The sequence below is a fragment of the Rhinopithecus bieti genome, unplaced genomic scaffold, assembly GCF_001698545.2.
Source record: "Rhinopithecus bieti isolate Rb0 unplaced genomic scaffold, ASM169854v2 scaffold_57691, whole genome shotgun sequence".
Classification (NCBI taxonomy): Eukaryota; Metazoa; Chordata; class Mammalia; order Primates; family Cercopithecidae; genus Rhinopithecus; species Rhinopithecus bieti.
In genome coordinates this window covers 2,511,403-2,528,776 of record NW_016824383.1, presented here as the reverse complement: position 1 = coordinate 2,528,776, position 17,374 = coordinate 2,511,403, and the positions used below count along the sequence as shown (strand labels likewise).

The 17,374-nt window shown below is 38.1% G+C and overlaps 1 protein-coding gene across 1 annotated transcript in view; it reads right to left on the bottom strand.

Annotated features, from left to right (window-relative positions):
* The window catches only part of HEATR1 (HEAT repeat containing 1), a 57,779-nt gene that overhangs the window by 14,752 nt on the left and 25,653 nt on the right, over nucleotides 1–17,374 (bottom strand). Inside the window, 12 exon segments of the mRNA XM_017862268.1 lie at nucleotides 864–990; nucleotides 1,583–1,813; nucleotides 3,919–4,047; nucleotides 5,878–5,999; nucleotides 6,095–6,213; nucleotides 6,917–7,060; nucleotides 7,231–7,334; nucleotides 9,461–9,552; nucleotides 9,555–9,591; nucleotides 9,936–10,178; nucleotides 11,484–11,642; nucleotides 12,020–12,189. Of these exon segments, the coding sequence (XP_017717757.1) occupies nucleotides 864–990; nucleotides 1,583–1,813; nucleotides 3,919–4,047; nucleotides 5,878–5,999; nucleotides 6,095–6,213; nucleotides 6,917–7,060; nucleotides 7,231–7,334; nucleotides 9,461–9,552; nucleotides 9,555–9,591; nucleotides 9,936–10,178; nucleotides 11,484–11,642; nucleotides 12,020–12,189 (1,677 nt within the window).

Sequence of the window (17,374 nt, the reverse complement as noted above, 5' to 3'; positions counted from 1 at the left end):
TACAGAATGACTTACTGCTAAGACACTTCCTTACCCACATCACCACATACTCTCCAGGGACCTCCCGTGTCTGTCCCTGCCAAACCTGAGCTGACTGCAGGGTGGGACAAGTCACTGCCCAGCCAAACAGGGATGACAGGGCCAATGGCTGGCCATGCAGAAAGGAGTCTCCGCGGAGCTCTTAGAGTACCTTCTTTCTAACGTGCCTTGTTGTTCTGCTTCAAAGAGTAGAAAACTAAGAACTTTCAACATGTCAACCCTTTCTTAACGAAAAAAAAATTTTTAGAGATGGGGTCTTACTATGTTGCTAAGGCTGGTCTTGAACTGGGCTAAAGTAATCCTCCTGTCTCACTCTCCTGGGTAGCTGGGACCACAGGCTGATACCATCACACCTGGCTTCATCAACCCTTTCCTAAGCCAGCCTCAGTGGTGCTGTGGTTAGTGGGATTTTCTTCAAGGCTCTGCTGTATGGTACAATTTTAATATTTTGCTGCCACTCCTGTGGTACCTACTTTTTTTGGTTTCATGTAAATGTCTTCAGATATTTTAATGAGAAGCTGAGAGACAGCTAACGAGGTGCTGATCATTTACTGTCATTTGAACCTAACTCATCCTGGATACCAGTAACATTCCACAGCCAAGATGTCAGCACAGGGCACAGAGGTATAAAAGACAATGTGTGAGGAATGGCAAATGGAATTCCGACTACTTTCCATAAGGATTCAAGAAAGTACACAATCAAATTAAAATGATTAACTTACTTTAAAAATCCTTCTGAAGATGTACTAAGGATAACCTACATTCTCTTCTGTTTCTCCTTAGCTTTCAGATTGAACGGTAAGTGACACCCGATCTACACTTACCTTCTTTTTCCTCTGGCAGCTTTAGTAAGTACTGGAGGATATTCATCAAGCTTTGTATCTGATGCTGGACACTAAACTCACAACAGACTGAAAACCAAAATTCAGTGTCTGCTTCTAAAATAGCATCCTGTGTAGAAAGAGAAAAAAGTAATAAATCTGTACTTAGGAATTGTGAAGGCATAATTTCAGGATATTGTGCGTTAGGATTTCTAGCAGAAAAGAGTATACTACTTTATTTAGAGTAGGTCGAGATCTACTCCCAGATCCCATGTCTAAGAAGTCATTTAAAAATGGTCCTTGACTTATCCAAACAGGGCTTTTCCAAACAATCACCCATGTTTGTGTCTTACTAACTTCAGGGACACGGAGGCTCCTCTATTTCCCCACAAACTGCCTTCAAAACCACTTTGAAGAGACACTGTTTCATTACTCATCAGCCATACTCTCCTGGGCTTAAAACAGAACCACCTGCATGGCACCAGATCTGTTTCTCAGAAAAGTTAATTCACCCTCAGATGTTTTGCTGCAACTGAGGATATTCAGAGTGCTATGGGCTCTGAATGAAATTTTTTTAAATGCCAAAACCTTTTGAAAAGATTCTGAGCAAAAGGTTCTAAATAACACACATTAGGCATCACCAGCCCCATGTTTAAACTGGACAATAACATAAAATCTGTGTAAACCACCATTTTCCTTATCTTCTCACCCTAGGTTCTGACCTTTTCTCCATAGGCAGCCGCCAGCACTGTTTTTGTGACATACTGTTCAAAAAGCAAGATGAGGAGAACCCAGAGGAATTTCTCTGCACCCAGTGTATCAACAAGCTGAACAAGGATGGGCAGGCGCCTGTGCTCCGGGACGTGTGGCAGTGCATCCACAAATACACTAATGATTTTTACCACAATCTCTTCAACGTTTCTTGAAACTTCTATAGAATCTCCACTATCAGACTGCAAAACAGCAAGCAGAGACAGTAAGTAGGTGCAAGTAATCTTCCACAAAACAAGCTTTAGGTGGACAAGATACGGCTTTTAGATGGGCCCCAAGAAGTTACCAGAATAATTTTATTTATTTTTTTAGAGACAGGGTCTTTCTCCGTGGCCCAAGCTGAAGTGCAGTGGCATGACCATATCTCACCGTAGCCTAGATCTCCTAAGCTCAAAGCGATCCTCCTACCCCAGCCTCCCAAGAAGCTGGGACATCCCAGAACCCCCACCACCACTTTTTAAAAATTTTGTAGAGACGGGCTTTTGCTATGTTGACCAGGCTGGTCTCAAACTCCTGGCCTCAAATAATCCCACCTCAGCCCCCAACGTGCTGGTGTTACAGGGGCATGTCACCATACTCAGTCAGCCACAAGAGTTTTAATAATCAAAGCCCTAATAATAAATATTCAGTAAGTACCTGTCATGTCCCAGGTGCTATTTAGCCCTGATGGGAATACAAAGTGTATAATATGAGCCCTGCCCCAAAGGAGGTTTATTTTCTGTATGAAACAGGATATATGGCCGAGCGCAGTGGCTCACGCCTATAATCCCAACACTTTGGGAGGCCCAGGTGGGCAGATCACCTAAGGTCAGGAGTTCAAGACCAGCCAGGCCAACATGGTGAAACCCATCTCTACTAAAAATACAAAATTGCTGGGTGTGGTGGTTCGTGCCTGTAGTCCCAGCTACTCGGGAGGCTGAGGCAGAAGAATCACTTGAAACCAGGAGGCGGAGGTTGCAGTGACCTGAGATCATGCCATTGCACTTTAGCCTGGGCAACAAGAGCAAAACTCAGTCTCAAAAAACAAACAAACAAAAGAAACAGAATACATATGTGAAAAGATAACAGGAGGCAGTAACGGCAGATGCCAAATACGTGACACTGATAGCGAGTCCGCTTAGGCTGCCTGGGAACACTGCACAAATCACGCAGGATTTGGGTTGTGCCTCAAGAAGAATGAAGATAAGCAGAGCACAGAAAAGGCCAACAACTTCTTGCTGCTTTCGGAATAAAGTTTGAACCATTTTATTCCAGGTATTGGCGATCAAAATATAGTTGTTGAATAAATGACAGAAAACACTTGAATGAATGACTAAACCAACGTCTACCTGTCTCAACCTTCTGCTCTCCATTAATCGATCACCATTACATTCTTCAAACATGCTGTGAACATTCCTAGATCATGCCTTTTCCCATATTATTGGCTCTGCCATCACTGAACAAATCCTATCTTCTTTCACACCAGTTCAAATTTTCTTACAGAACTTTCTGGTCATCCTGTCCCATATGGACTATCTCCTATTCTGAACTCTTTAGCATTTACTTGACTGGCACTGACCATATGAATGCATATTATTATTTTTCTTTTTAGGTATATATCCTATACTTGCCAATTTGGTGGACACTGAGAATACCAATCTAATACTAAGGTTAAAAGAAGGTGCTGAATATGGTGATCCCTGGGATGGTCAATAGCATGAGAAAAGACATTAATTAACAAGTGAGGGTACATAGAAAACTCAAGCAGATGACCAAGCTCTTTTATTCTTGAGGCTACTTTTTACTTTTGAATTGTTCATTCCTTACTGGGAGAGAGAACATCTCACCTCTCTCTCTGAGTTTAATGCTTGGTAAACATCTGCTAAACTGCATGTTAACAAATTTGTCACTGTAGCTCTAAAAGTTCCTATCCTCATCAACATGTAAGAAGGTACTATCAAACTGATGCAGTGTCCTGAAACAGACGGTGGATGTAAATTTACCTCATCCAAATGATGTTAAGACACAGTTACACACACACAGCACAGCAGAACCAGGTATAACATGTTTGTTTAGATTATTGGGAAAGACATTGCCCAGACTGCTTCTTAGCTTCAGCATTCTAAACTTAAGGGCAATGTATCTGAGCATTTCAGAAAGGCTTTTATACAATTGTTGAGGATAAAAAAAAAAACCACAAAAAAAAAAAAAAAAAAAAAAAAAAAAAAGAAAAGGCTTTTAATGTCATTTATATGCAAAATTCTTAAATTAAAAAAAGAAACCCCAGGATGGTAAAAAGAGAGCTTACCTGAATAAGTGCGGGAATAACCATTTTCACTGTCTTGTTAATAACCTGAAAACTGTAAGTATCATCCAGGCGCATGACATTGGCTCCCATAAATGTAAAAATAGACATGATATTGTGTAGAACTTTATCCTGAAAGAAAACATAACTATCAACATTTTCTATTTCTACTAATTTTTTTTTAAGAGATAGGGTCTCGCTCTGTCATTCAGGCTGGGGTGCAGTTGTGTGATCATGGTTCACTGTAACCTTGGACTCCTGAGCTGAAGCAATCCTTCCACCTCAGCCTCCTGAGTGGCTAGGACTACAGGTGCACGATACCATGCCCAGCTAATTTTTTTTCTTTTTTCTTTTTATAAGGATGGGGTCTTGCTATGTTACCCAGGCTGGTCTTGAACTCCTGGCCACAAGTGATATTCCTGCCCAGGCTAACATTTTCCATTTCGCTGATTCATTACAACTCACCAATAAAAAGAGAAATAACCTGATTAAAAAACAGGCAAAGGATTTGAAAAGACATTTCTCCAAAGAAAAAATTCATATGAAAAGAATATAAGCACAAACACTACTTCACACCCACTAGGATGGTGATAAAAAAGACAATAGCAAGTACTGGCAAGGATGTGAAGAAATTGGGATCTTTACAGGCTGGAAGCAAAATGGTGTGGCCACTATAGAAAACAGTCTCGCAAGTTACTCAAAAGTTAAACATAAAATTCCGTTTGACCCAATAATTCCACTCTTAGTTATATATACCCAGGAGATATGAAAACATGTCCACACAAAACCTGGTCTAGAATATTCATAGCAACATAATTTATAATAGCCCCAAAGTAGAAACAACCCAAATGCCCATCAACCGATGAACAGATAAACAAAATATGGCATACACATACAACAATATTATTCAGTCATAAAAGGAATACGGATTCAAGCTTCAACATGAATGAACCTCAAAAACGTTATGCTAAGCAAAAGAAACCAGACACAGAGGGCCACATATTGTATGACTCAATTTACATGACACGTCCAGCATAGGCATCGATAGAGACAGAAAATCAATTACTAGTGGCCAGGAGCAGGGTGGGGGTGGTGGTTGTGGCAGGGAGGAGGGGGAGGAAGAGTGACTGTTAATGGGTGTAGAGTTTCTTTCCTGGGGTGATGAAAATGCTCTTAAAGTAGATCGTGCTGGTGATTACACAAACTTTGTGAATAGATTAAAATCAACTGTATACTTATTAAATGGGTGAATTTTATGGCATCTGAACTATATTTCAATAAAAACAGAAAAAATATTAATGATTCTCAACTATTTCTGGATTATCAACCCCTTTGAGAAGCACAGACTCTCTTACAAGAAAAAAAAAAACCCCATAGACATAAAACCTTGCATATGATTTCAGTACATTAAGACCCCTAAAGCTCACAGAGAACCCCAGGTTAAAACTTCTGACCTAAATCCGCAATATGAAAATAGTTTCAATCTCTTTACAAATGTTTAAATGATGTTTTTCATAAAAGGGACATGATTTCTTTAAATCATATAGTTTGTGATCAAATTAATTTTCTTAAGTCACTGGTTAAAGGTTATTTTGGGGACTACTTGAGGATAAATGAGATATTAACTTTTCCCAAATAACACTAATGCCCACTGTTTTATTAGATAGATAGTGTGCCAGGTGTCGTGCTAAGTACTAACCATAAATTATCCAACTGAATTAATTCCCCCAACAATCCAGTGAAGAAGGTTATTATTCCCACTTGATAAAAATGGAAACCAAAGCTTCGCAAGATCAACTGGCTCAGACAGTCTCAGCTATGAAGAGGCAGGGCTGAGTCTCATCAGTGCTGGAAGACTCCAAAGCCTAATTGATTAAATTTAAAATCAATAGGTGCCAGTGCACTTCTGTGGAAGAAAAATCTCTGAAATATCTGCTAAAATCTTGTATCATTAACACTTACCGGAAATATTCCAGCCACAGTGCCCAAAAGTAAAAGGGCGTGGTGATGGGTCTGCGGCATCTCCGAAAGGCGGACGCACTGAACTATCAACTCCACATTGAACTTCTCCTCATCTAAAACATCTACAGTGGTGAGAAAGGCAAAAACTCTAAGTGGCAGGTGCACTCACACTCAAAGCAGGTAATTTTTCTAACCTTTCCTTCCCAAAAGTACCTACCTTTGGGTATTTTGCCACCATCCGGAGAGAGTTTCTGGCAGATATTGAGCAGACAACTAAGAATTAACTGTTTGGTGTATTCCATATTTCCCTGCTCTTGTGGCAAGGGCTCTAAACACCTTCAGGACACCCAAAAGAGAAATGATGGGAAATGTAAAAGTTGTACAACTCATGGCGGCATTAATGACCGTTGTCCAGAACTCATATTCAATAAGGAATAACTAAAATACTACCATTAAGCATGAAGTCTAGAAATAAGATATAAGATTTCTAACTTTAATTTTCTCTCATATAGACAGGTGCTATGTCAAATTCCACTTCCTCTCTATTGCACTTTCTATTAACCTATTTGGAATCTTACAGGATAACCTTCAGAATTACTTTGCCTTTCATATGAAAGCACACTCTACAATTCATACTCAATTTACACACACACACACACAAAAATCTATATATAGATACACATCTATATATATGAAAACACAGATAGCAAATACTATATATACACACATATATATCTATATAAATTCAACATTATATCTTGAAATACAAATAATGATGCCCCAGGCATGTTACTGAAAAGTTCAGAGGAAAGTAGGCTGTAAAGTGAGTGGTCACTTACTACGTGACACAGGACACTAAGGTCAGTTTGGGGTACTGGCAATGGATACTTAAAACCAATCTTTTAATTTCAAGTATAGTACTTGCTTTATTTTACAGACTATCTAAACAAGAGAAGAGTATGTTGAAAAGAGAATGTTAGATAAGATGGGCAAGAATTAGAGTCCTGTTCTCTCACAGATCAAAGCCAAGTGTCACTACCTTGATAGCAAGTTAAAAAGAGTTGGCACCAATATCTGAGGACTTTTGAGCTTCTTTTTGTGCTGCAGTAATTCCAGGATGAGAGTTACTCTTTGCCAGTAGGAACCTCCAACTTCCTGGACAGATTCTAGATCTTGCGATTTTCTGGAAAATGGAGAAGACAAAAAGGTGGGAAAGCAAACCCTATGATGTGCTAAGTAAAAACCACTGTGCCTGATTATAGCAAATTGATGGGTATCAAAAAGTTCCAAGGTTTCATAACATTCCGAGTCAGGGGAACAACAGCAAGCGCTCAATGCATTTGTAGCTCTTACTTCTGCTGCATTTTTTGCCTTCTTTTTTGCTGAACTGTGCCCAAGGGTTTAGCTTTATCTGGTGGCTCCAGTTCTATTCTGACTTGTTCAGCATTAACGGAAATCTGAAATATTGAAGGAAGAACAGTTGATGATATAATCCATTGGGATAAAATTAGAGCAATAAATGTTAGATTAAGACATACAATGAAAGCATTTACGTCCATTTTTATGAATTTATGCCACTCCATACCCCAGCCCAATCACCAAAGGCAGACATCACTGACAATTTCTTAAGCATCCTTTTAAAAACTTTCCATATACCAATGGCTAAATAAAGATTCTATTAAAAAACATAAATAGAAACATACTATACACATTGCTCTGTACCTTGGTATGTTTCACTTAGTGTACCTTGCATACCTATACTCTCACCAGTATATACTTATCATATGGTATATATTTATTGTCACAGACCACGAGAGTGTTTCATATAATCGAGTGTATTTTGGTAACCAAAATAATTTTTGTAGTCAAAGTACAACTGGCCTGACATTTAAGGCCAATCTTATTTCTGGCTGATACGGCATGTCTAGTTAAGTATCTCATATGCTCTCTAGCCCACTGTCAAATAGAAGAGGGAGGAATTTGGGCTAACACTTTCCTTCTAATAATCCTTTAAATTCTTTAAGATGTTCTCATTTGGACTAGATTTTAGCTCAATTCAATTAGCACTTAATTAGTACTATATTTGAAGCCTCCTAAAATGTGTTTTTTTGTGATTCCAATTTTCCAACATTTCCTTAAAATATTAAGACTAAAATCAGACATTAACCCCTAGGAAGGATTTATTCAATTAAGAGAGAAGAATGACTTACTGGACATACATCTGCACCCACCCAGCATTGGATGCTACTACCTTGTTACAGACCTCTTGAAAAACCAGAATGAGAAGAAAGCAAAGTAGGGAAGGGTATAAACCAAAAGCAATAGCCAACATAAATTCATCTTCAGATTTTCATTTTAACTAAGCTCTCCTACTACCACGCACTTGCTTTCTATATAATTTGTCTTGGGAGTCTCAAGTTACAGCCCTGCACTTGCCATGATTATGATATGGTATCACTTCTCCACTCCAGAGTCACTCAATTTCACGTTCATCCCTTAGAGTGGAAAACCAGTAACGCAACATAGAATCATCCATACCAATTGTTTCCAAGTGCCGGATCAGATACGTATATTCTAATCAGCTGGGCAGGAATAAGACATATACACACACACACACACAAAAACAGATTCATAGCCCCAGAGATTCTTTAGATAATGGGGTGGGATCCAGATATCTCCTTTTATAAGGTTCTAACATCACAACTAAAGCTTTGGATTCTGATGAAGAGAACAACTACAAAAAATACTTTTGAGATAACCATGGAAATATGATTATGAACTAGGTATTAGATAATATCAAGGAATTATTAATTTTTAAAAAATTCTAATGCCATTGTAGTCGTATCCACTTTTCAAAAGATGCACACTGAAGCACAGAGGGATGAAAGTGCATGAAATTTTGAGATTTTCTTTAAAATACTTCAGCAAAGAAAAAGAAGGAAAAAAGATTAAGTAAATACGATAAAATTCTGAGAACTGCTGAATCTAGATACTAGAACTTTATATTACCCTATATTCAAAAAACAGAATAACCAGGTGGCTATTCTGATAATAGCTAGGTTTCAATATACATGTAAAACCAACAAGCAGAATTTCAATTCCATAATAAGTCATTAAACAACTAAATTAAGTAGAATTAAATTAAAACATAACATTTAAACTAAAACAATTAAATTAAGTAGAATAATGTTACCCCGTTCAATATTGAGCCACTCACTCATTCCTATTCCTTGCATAAAGGAATAGGTAGTTTCCATGTAATACGAGTAAGACCACACACACACATATTCCTACACACTCTATCTGGTTAAAGGAATAGGTAGGTTCCATGTAATATGAGTAAGACCACACACACACATATTCCTACACACTCTATCAACAAATATTTCATAAAATAAAATAATGGTAAAGACTTAAAATTTTTATTTTATGCCTCTCTATGACTCACTTTTCCATGATTTTTGTTAACGGTAACATCTGACCTCTTACAAGCACTATAAAATGCAGGACAAGATCTTAAACATGGTGTCCTTCGGAAGACACTAAACATTAATAAAAAAATTACAGGAAGTTTGCAGCTTACCCCTTTAAAAACACTGCTGACAGTCTGAGCACAATGTGAGTTTTTACAGTTCACCAATAAATCAAACAACATTCTTAAAAGCTTCTGCTGAACTTTTCATCTGATATGGCTGCAAAAAATGGTTTTGTAATCTAGAGGGGTAGAAAAAAGGCAACTGAGTTCGGTGAACAAGTTTAAACTCCAGAAATAATTTTATATCAACCTCTCTCAAAATATAAAATTGTTTCCCATTTAATTGTGTCGGTTAAAATGCAATTCGTTTTAATGACCCATGTACAACATTCAGTTTTCAAAAATGGGTCAAATACATCATATTCCTTTAAAACATGTCTAGTCCACCTGTAACTATCTTCTCCAAATAAATTAAAGTTTTTTTTTTTGTTTTTTTTTTTTTTTTTTTAACGCTGTTCCTGTTGCTGTCTACCTTTAAATGCTTGAACATGCTATGCCTTAGTTTCTGAAAGAAATCACTGACCTTTTCAAGGGCTGTGATCTGAATGGTCGGCATTCCTGCGTAAAGTTCCTTTGTTGCGTGCACAGCTTTTATAAATATATCTAGACTCTTTGGATCCTTATTTAAAAGGGAAGCTGAAAATTCATTATACTTTCCCAGAGCGAGATGCAAAACAATGGCCTCATCTTTCAGCACAGCTGTGGGCTCCTTCTGGATCTTTTCTAGCAGTTGTTCAGCCATAGGCAATAGCTGAGAAAGCACCATCTAAAGATCGAAAGACTTATAAGTAAATAGTTACGTATACTGATACGTTTTTGCTCACCCTATAGAGACACTCAAAGCCTGTCGGAAGATGGGAGTTTAGCCTGGAGGAAAAAACCCAATGATGACTTCTTAGACATGGAGACAGCTATTAACTCACACTGAGGCACTCAGATCCTTTATGATAGAGTTCATGTGTAATGCTCAAGTTCTAAACCCTTCAGAGATGAGCAGAAAGATAACCTGTGAGCATCCCTCAAGATTTGAGAAAAGAAAACACAAACTAAAACTTTAGAGAATAAAAATAAAGTTTAACATCCCCTAAAAACACTGTATGTAGCCTTCAATGCTTCCAACTTGGTATAATTAGTATTACTTCAAATTATGTATGTGAATCTTTAACTGCTAAACGAGGGGCCAACAAATTATGGCTTGCAGGTCAAATTCAACAGACCACCTGTTTTTGTAAATTTTATTTACTGATACACAGCCATGCTCATTTGTTTACACCCTGTCTGTGGCTGCTTTCCTGATACAACTGCAGAGATGAGTAGCTGCAACGGAGATGTGTGGCCCCGAAAGCATAAAATATTTCCTATCTGGTCCTTTACACAAGAAATTTGTCAATTCCTAATTTAAACTATACCAGGGACAACTAGGGGCTGAATGCAACCTGTTTGTTCCTACCAAAAAATGTAATCAAATGGTCTTCAATCCATTTGACTCATTTTAGTTCTCTAAGCCCACAGTCAGTCCAGGACTGAAGCACACAGGCGTTTCTGGAACACTGGGATGACAGAATCTTTTTTTTGTTGGTCAGCACATGCCATCACATCGAGTGTTTCACAACTGCTTTCTTTTGTAACACAAGCTTCTTTGAGAACATAATGAAAGCTCTAATTATATATAACAAACGAGCAAATGATTTTGGAATTTTCACAGACTCGTGTCCAAATAGATTCCTTTGTATAGAATTTTCACTTGAAAAACAGAGATAAACCAACAGCTTCTTTTAGCAGTGCAGCCCCAGGAGATACAAGACTGTGAAGTTCATTTCAAATAAACTAAATGATTAGACGGGGACAACACATCTAATTTTAAAATTAAAAGAAACTCACCAGTACTTGTTTTTGTATCTTGTATCTTTTTTTCTCTACCTCAATTCATCCCCCTCTCAAATTAATATTACATTTATCTCTTCTGAGCGCACACATGCAACTCTTACAATGGACTTTGTCACCCACAAGCAGTTACAGCTATTCTTTAGTAACATCACAGGAATGTACGATCCACTTAAACGGCACATACCTCACCGTTGACTCCCTGAAGTACTTTCATCAAATCTTTTGCTATGTAAGATGGGCAACTATATACACAACTAAGTAAGTTTTTCAAAGTTTCAGACAACTTCTGATGAGACTTCAGTTTCTTTTCTCTCTGTAGTTCCTCAAATAAAGTAGCCAAATCCTAAGATACCAAAAAGGAAATTGGATAAAAAAGGGTTAAGAAACTACAAAGGCTAAATATATTAATTATGGAAGATTCTTACTGTTCCATTTCTCCTTAAAACCTTAATAAGAAAGGTTATTGAAAACAGAGTTGGCTTACTATGAAAAGCTATACCCTAGTCCTTTATCCAATGAAAAGAGCAAAACTGAAATATGACATTGCTATCTTTTAAAAAGTAGGGGGAGACAGATGTACAGATAATGACCTATCAGTTTCTAAATTCAGTGACTTAGTCCATCAAAACCCCTACACAGTGAAATGTCGAGAATGGAGAAAATTGCTCATGAGTACACACAGGCATGAACGCACTCAATCTTCTTTGCTAACGAGCTTACCTGAATAACATAGGCAGCATCTGAAGTGATCTCCTCTGCTTTAGGAATCAAATGATCTATTATCAGATGAAAGGGGGACGCCACTCCACTGAAGGCCTGGAGACACTGAATGGCAGCCCTGCGAACTTCTTTTATGGAGCTTCCCAGGTTAATGAGTAAAGATGTCACCACTAAAGCCAAAGGGGAAAAAAATTTAAGAAACAATTTTAAAACTGAAACAGCACAAAATTCACATAGTACCAAAGGTACTTGATAAAAGATAAAAAGAATCCCTTCGAATTCAAACCCCCTGTCTGAAGACTGCTCACTGTTTGAATATTTAATATTCCAGAGAAAGATTAGGCATGTTACCAGGTGCATTCTTTTGAAAATACACAAATAAGATCAAACTATAAACCCTGTTCTACACCAACTACTCTCATATCTGAGTTGGACGTTGTACAATGGTGCAATCTCGGCTCACTGCAACCTCCGCCTCCTGGATTCAAGCAATTCTCCTGCCTCAGCCTCTCGAGCAGCTGGGATTACAGGTGCACGCCACACGCCTGGCTAATTTTGGTATTGTTGGCAGAGACTGGGTTTCACCATGTTGGCCAGGCTGGTCTCCAACTACTGACCTCAAGTGATCCACCCACCTCGGCCTCCGAAAGTGCTGGGATTACAGACACATCTGAACTCTTCAGACTGTTTTCCATAAGTACATACATATCCAAATTCAATCATTCTTTTTTTTTTTTTGAGATGGAGTTTTGCTCTTGTTGCCCAGGCTGGAGCTTGTAACACAAGCTTCTTTGAGAACATAATGAAAGCTCCGCCTCCCAGGTTCAAGCGATTCTCCTGCCTCAGCCTCCTGAGTAGCTGGGACTACAGGCATGCGCCACCACGTCCAGCTAATTTTGTATTTTTGGTAGAGATGTGGTTTCTCCATGTTGGTCAGGCTGGTCTAGAACTCCCAACCTCAGGTGATCCGCCCACCTCGGCTTCCCAAAGTGATGGGATTATAGGCGTGAGTCACTGTGCCTGGCCAAATCATTCTTTTTAATTGTAAAGTATACTCCAATGTATTTTCCATATTTTAAAAACCGGTACCTTACTGGTAAAGTTTAAGTTGTTTCTATTCTTCTGTCATCAAAACAATGCTGCCACAAACACCCCTGTGCATACAGCCTTGTACAAGCGTGCACAGAAAATTACCCACCTGTGCATTGTTCTCTGTAAATACTTGGTCCCAGACTGCTGTGTTTTGATTTTACTTTTTGATAGAGAAATGTTAGAGTCAAATTTTTCTTCTACTTTTTTCTGTTGCTTAAAAAGGCCCTCCCCACTCTGTGTGAATTTAGAAAGTATCTATCTCTATATTTAGAGGGAGAGATCATATGTACCTCATGCTTTCGTCGAATGCCAGAGCTAAGTTTATATTAAATCTTTAGTTCACATGAAATTTTTATCTAAAGAATGAGGTTGCAGTCAAACTTTCTAATGTTTCCAAATGGATAGTCGGATGTCCCATTTAACAATCCACATAACCATCTCACAGATCTTTGATTTCGACTTTATTATATTCATACATTCCATAAGTATTTGAAACTTGTCTATTTCTGCCAGCTAGTATTTCTAGAATCACGTTCAATAAGAGTGATGATTTTAACAGGAAAGCCTTTGTTTTCCCAATTATGAAGTGAAAATGCTAGCTTTTAATTTGAGGAATTTTTTGATCATGTAAGTTACTCCTATTCTGCTGTCAATTAGGAATAATTACTATTTTTGGCTAATGCCTTTTCAAATCTTTGGACATTTTATGGGTTTTGTCCTTCACTGACATAGTCAATTATATATTAACATAGTTCCTTTTACTGAACCAATTTTATATTCTGGGCATGAACTCTAACTACGTAAATGATTTTTATAAATATGCTGCTAAAGCCTATTTGCAAATATTTTATTTAGGATTTTTACATAACATTATTCAAAGCAACATGGCCTATAGTCTTTTGTCTGTAGGCTTTCTCAATTTTCAATGTTATGCCAGTTTTAAACGAAGAATCTGGAAGCCTCCCTTCTCTATGCCCTGCCCAGTTCAACAACATTGAAAAAATCTGCTTCAAAGATTTAGTAAGAATGCATCTGTGAGACCAACTGCGCTAGGGTTTTTAAAAAGATGTCTTTGGAACAAAGAGGTATCTAAGTTCCTTTTACAGTAATTAGTTATTTAAGCTTTATTTCATATCTACTGCAGCAAACTACAGTCATTTATATTTTGCTAGAAATTATCAATTATACTTTCCATTTCTGAAATAGTAAGATAAAGCTTGACAAGCTTTCAAACCTGCCTAAGAAGTCCACACAGGCTGAGCAACGTTGATCCAAAAATCCAAAATCTCAAATTTTCAGAGCACCAATGACATATGACAATATGAAAATTCCACACCTGATCTCGCGACAGGCTGCAGTGAAAATGCAGGCATACAACTGTTTATTCAGTGTCCCCACAGAAAAAAAGACAGAGCCAGCCCCCTGCAGCTGCAATATATCTTTTTCACAAAACCGAAATTCTTCCACACAAGCATGCCCACAAAGGATAGTAAAATGGGTCAATGTACCCAAACTTTGTTTCAAGCACAAATTAAAAATATTGTATAAAACTGGATGGGCAGAGGCTCATGCCTATAATCCCAGCCCTTTGGGACGCTGAGGCAGGAGGATCACTTGAGGCCAGGAGTTCAAGACTAGTTTGGGCAACATCACCAAGACTCCGTCTCTACAAAAAATTTAACAAGAAAATTAGTAAGGCATGGTGGCGCAGGCCTATAGTCCTAGCTATGAGGGAGGCTGAGATGGCAGGATGACTTGAGCCGAGGAATTCAGGCTGCAATTAAAAACTGAAACAGGGCTGGGTATGGTGCCTCACACCTATAATCCCAGCACTTGGGAGGCCAAGGCAGGTGGATCACTTGAGCTCAGGAGCTCAGCCTAGACAATATAGCGAAACCCTGTCTCTACCGAAAATAAAAAACTTAGATGGGCACGGTGGCACGTGGTGGCACGTGTACTTGCGAGGCTAAGGTAGGAGGACTGCTTGGGCCTGGATGGAGGGGGTGGGGAGAGGTTGCAATGAGCTGAGATTGCGCCACTGCACTATACCCTGGGCAACAAAGTGAGACGCTGTCTCCTAAAATAAAATTTTAAAAATTGCATAAAATTACCTTCAGGCTATGTGCAAAAGGGGTATATAAAACATAAATGTATTGTGTTCAGACCCGGGTCCCAATGCCAAGATATTACGTTATGTAGATGCAAATATTCTAAAATCTAAAAAAATCTGAAGTCCCAAACACTTTTGGTCCCAAGCACGCTGGATAAGAGACACTCAACCTGTATCATCTATGAAAGCTGGAAATCCTTTCTGGTTTTCACGTGGTTAATTTACAAAACAAAGAGAGGGACAAAGAGCTGGAACGTTTAATTCACACAAGGGGCAGGCTTGGGCCAAAATATCTATTTGGTAATATTCCCTGAAGAGTGAAGGGCAGCTTCTACAACAGCCAAATTCAAGGACAAATTCAAAGTACCAACTACCAAACTTATCATGTTCAAGTAAGATACTAGAACCCAACAAAAATTACGGCCACTTACTTAAATGATCAGCTTATAGAATTTTTGTTCTTTCATTTAAAAGTCTATGTGATTTCATTCTTTCAACTAATTTTATCTAGATCTACACTAGCATGTTTTATTTAAAATAAAAAATACTTGAGTTTGCTTTTAAACATAAAATAGATTTAATACATTGATTTGACATAAAAAATAAATGAAAGGCAGCCCCATCTTGAGGCAGAGATTTAAAATAAATATGCATTCATTCATTCCAACAAAAGTGACAGGCTAGGCAAGGGTTAAAAATAAAAGAAACAAATTTTCTTCTGCTTAGCAGCTCACTTCAAGGACAGTTATAAGACGATGCTGTCTGAAAGGCCAAGGCCAAAGGAATGGGCTCCGGACACCCCCCGCAGCCCTCTACAGCAAGGTTGAAGGAAAAAAAAAAAAAAGAAAGACAAATTCCTTTACTGTTACTCCTTTCCCTGGCCTCTGAAGCATGACTGTTTTACAAATGTCTGTGTTTAGCCAGTTCTTGTTTTTCTTTTGCTGCAGCTACAAGGCCACCAGGTATGCAAGGCCCCAAGTTATGCACTGTATGATTAACGGCCTTTGCTTTGCTTCTGTAAGCCTGCTTATAAAAAGCCCCACTCTGTCTTTGTTCAAGGCTCGCTTTTTGGATGTGAAACCGCTAAGCTGGTGCGTACCCTAAAATAAATTCTTCCTGTTCTCCCATATCTCTCTCTGTTCCTCAGTTTACTGCAACAATCTCACAAATGACAGGAGGAATAGATTTGTATTGGCTGGGCGCAGAGGCTCATGCCTGTCATTCCAGAACTTTGGGAGGCCAAGGCGGGTGGATCACCTGAGGTCAGGAGTTCAAGACAAGCCTGACCACCATGATGAAACCCCGTCTCTACTAAAAATATAAAAATTAGCCGGGTGTGGTGGTGCGTGCCTGTAATCCCAGCTACTCGGGAGGATGGGGCAAGAGAATTGCTTGAACCTGGGCGGGGGAGGTTGCAGTGAGCTGAGATCACACCACTGCACTCCAGCCTAGGCAACAAAGTGAGACTATGTCTCTTTAAAAAACAAAAAGGCGGGGAGTGGGAAGGGATTGCATTAGGAGTTATAGCTGATATAAATGATGAATTGATGGGTGCTGACGAGTTGATGGGTGCAGCACACCAACATGGCACAAGTATACGTATGTAACAAACCTGCACGTTATGCACATGTACCCTAGAACTTAAAGTATAATAATTAAAAAAAAATTAAAAAAAAAAAAAGTTCAGTTATTTGCATTCTTGCTCCAATGTACCCTGAACATAATGAATTAATATATAGAAACACTATCAATATAAAAGTGTAACATCAAAGAACAGTAATTGATTTCCTAAAATAACATCGTCTATATAATCTCCAAACCAGATTTTTAGGTAAGCAATCGTGTCATTAGTAAATAAACTTGTGATTTGAAATCTAAAAAAAAAAAAAAAAAAAAAAAAAAAAGAAATAGATTGTTATTTATTCATTTAACAAAGACTTGCTATATGCAAGACTTTTTATAATACCTGCATAGAAAATAATAAATGGTGGTTAGATTACCAAGCCACTGACAAAAACTCATATAATATTGTGTTATATTACTATGTCATATTGTATAATTGTAGTATCATATAACATTGTATTGCCTTTTACTTCTGAACACAAAAATTTAATAATATAAACATATTTATGTATCATTAATGTCATATTACA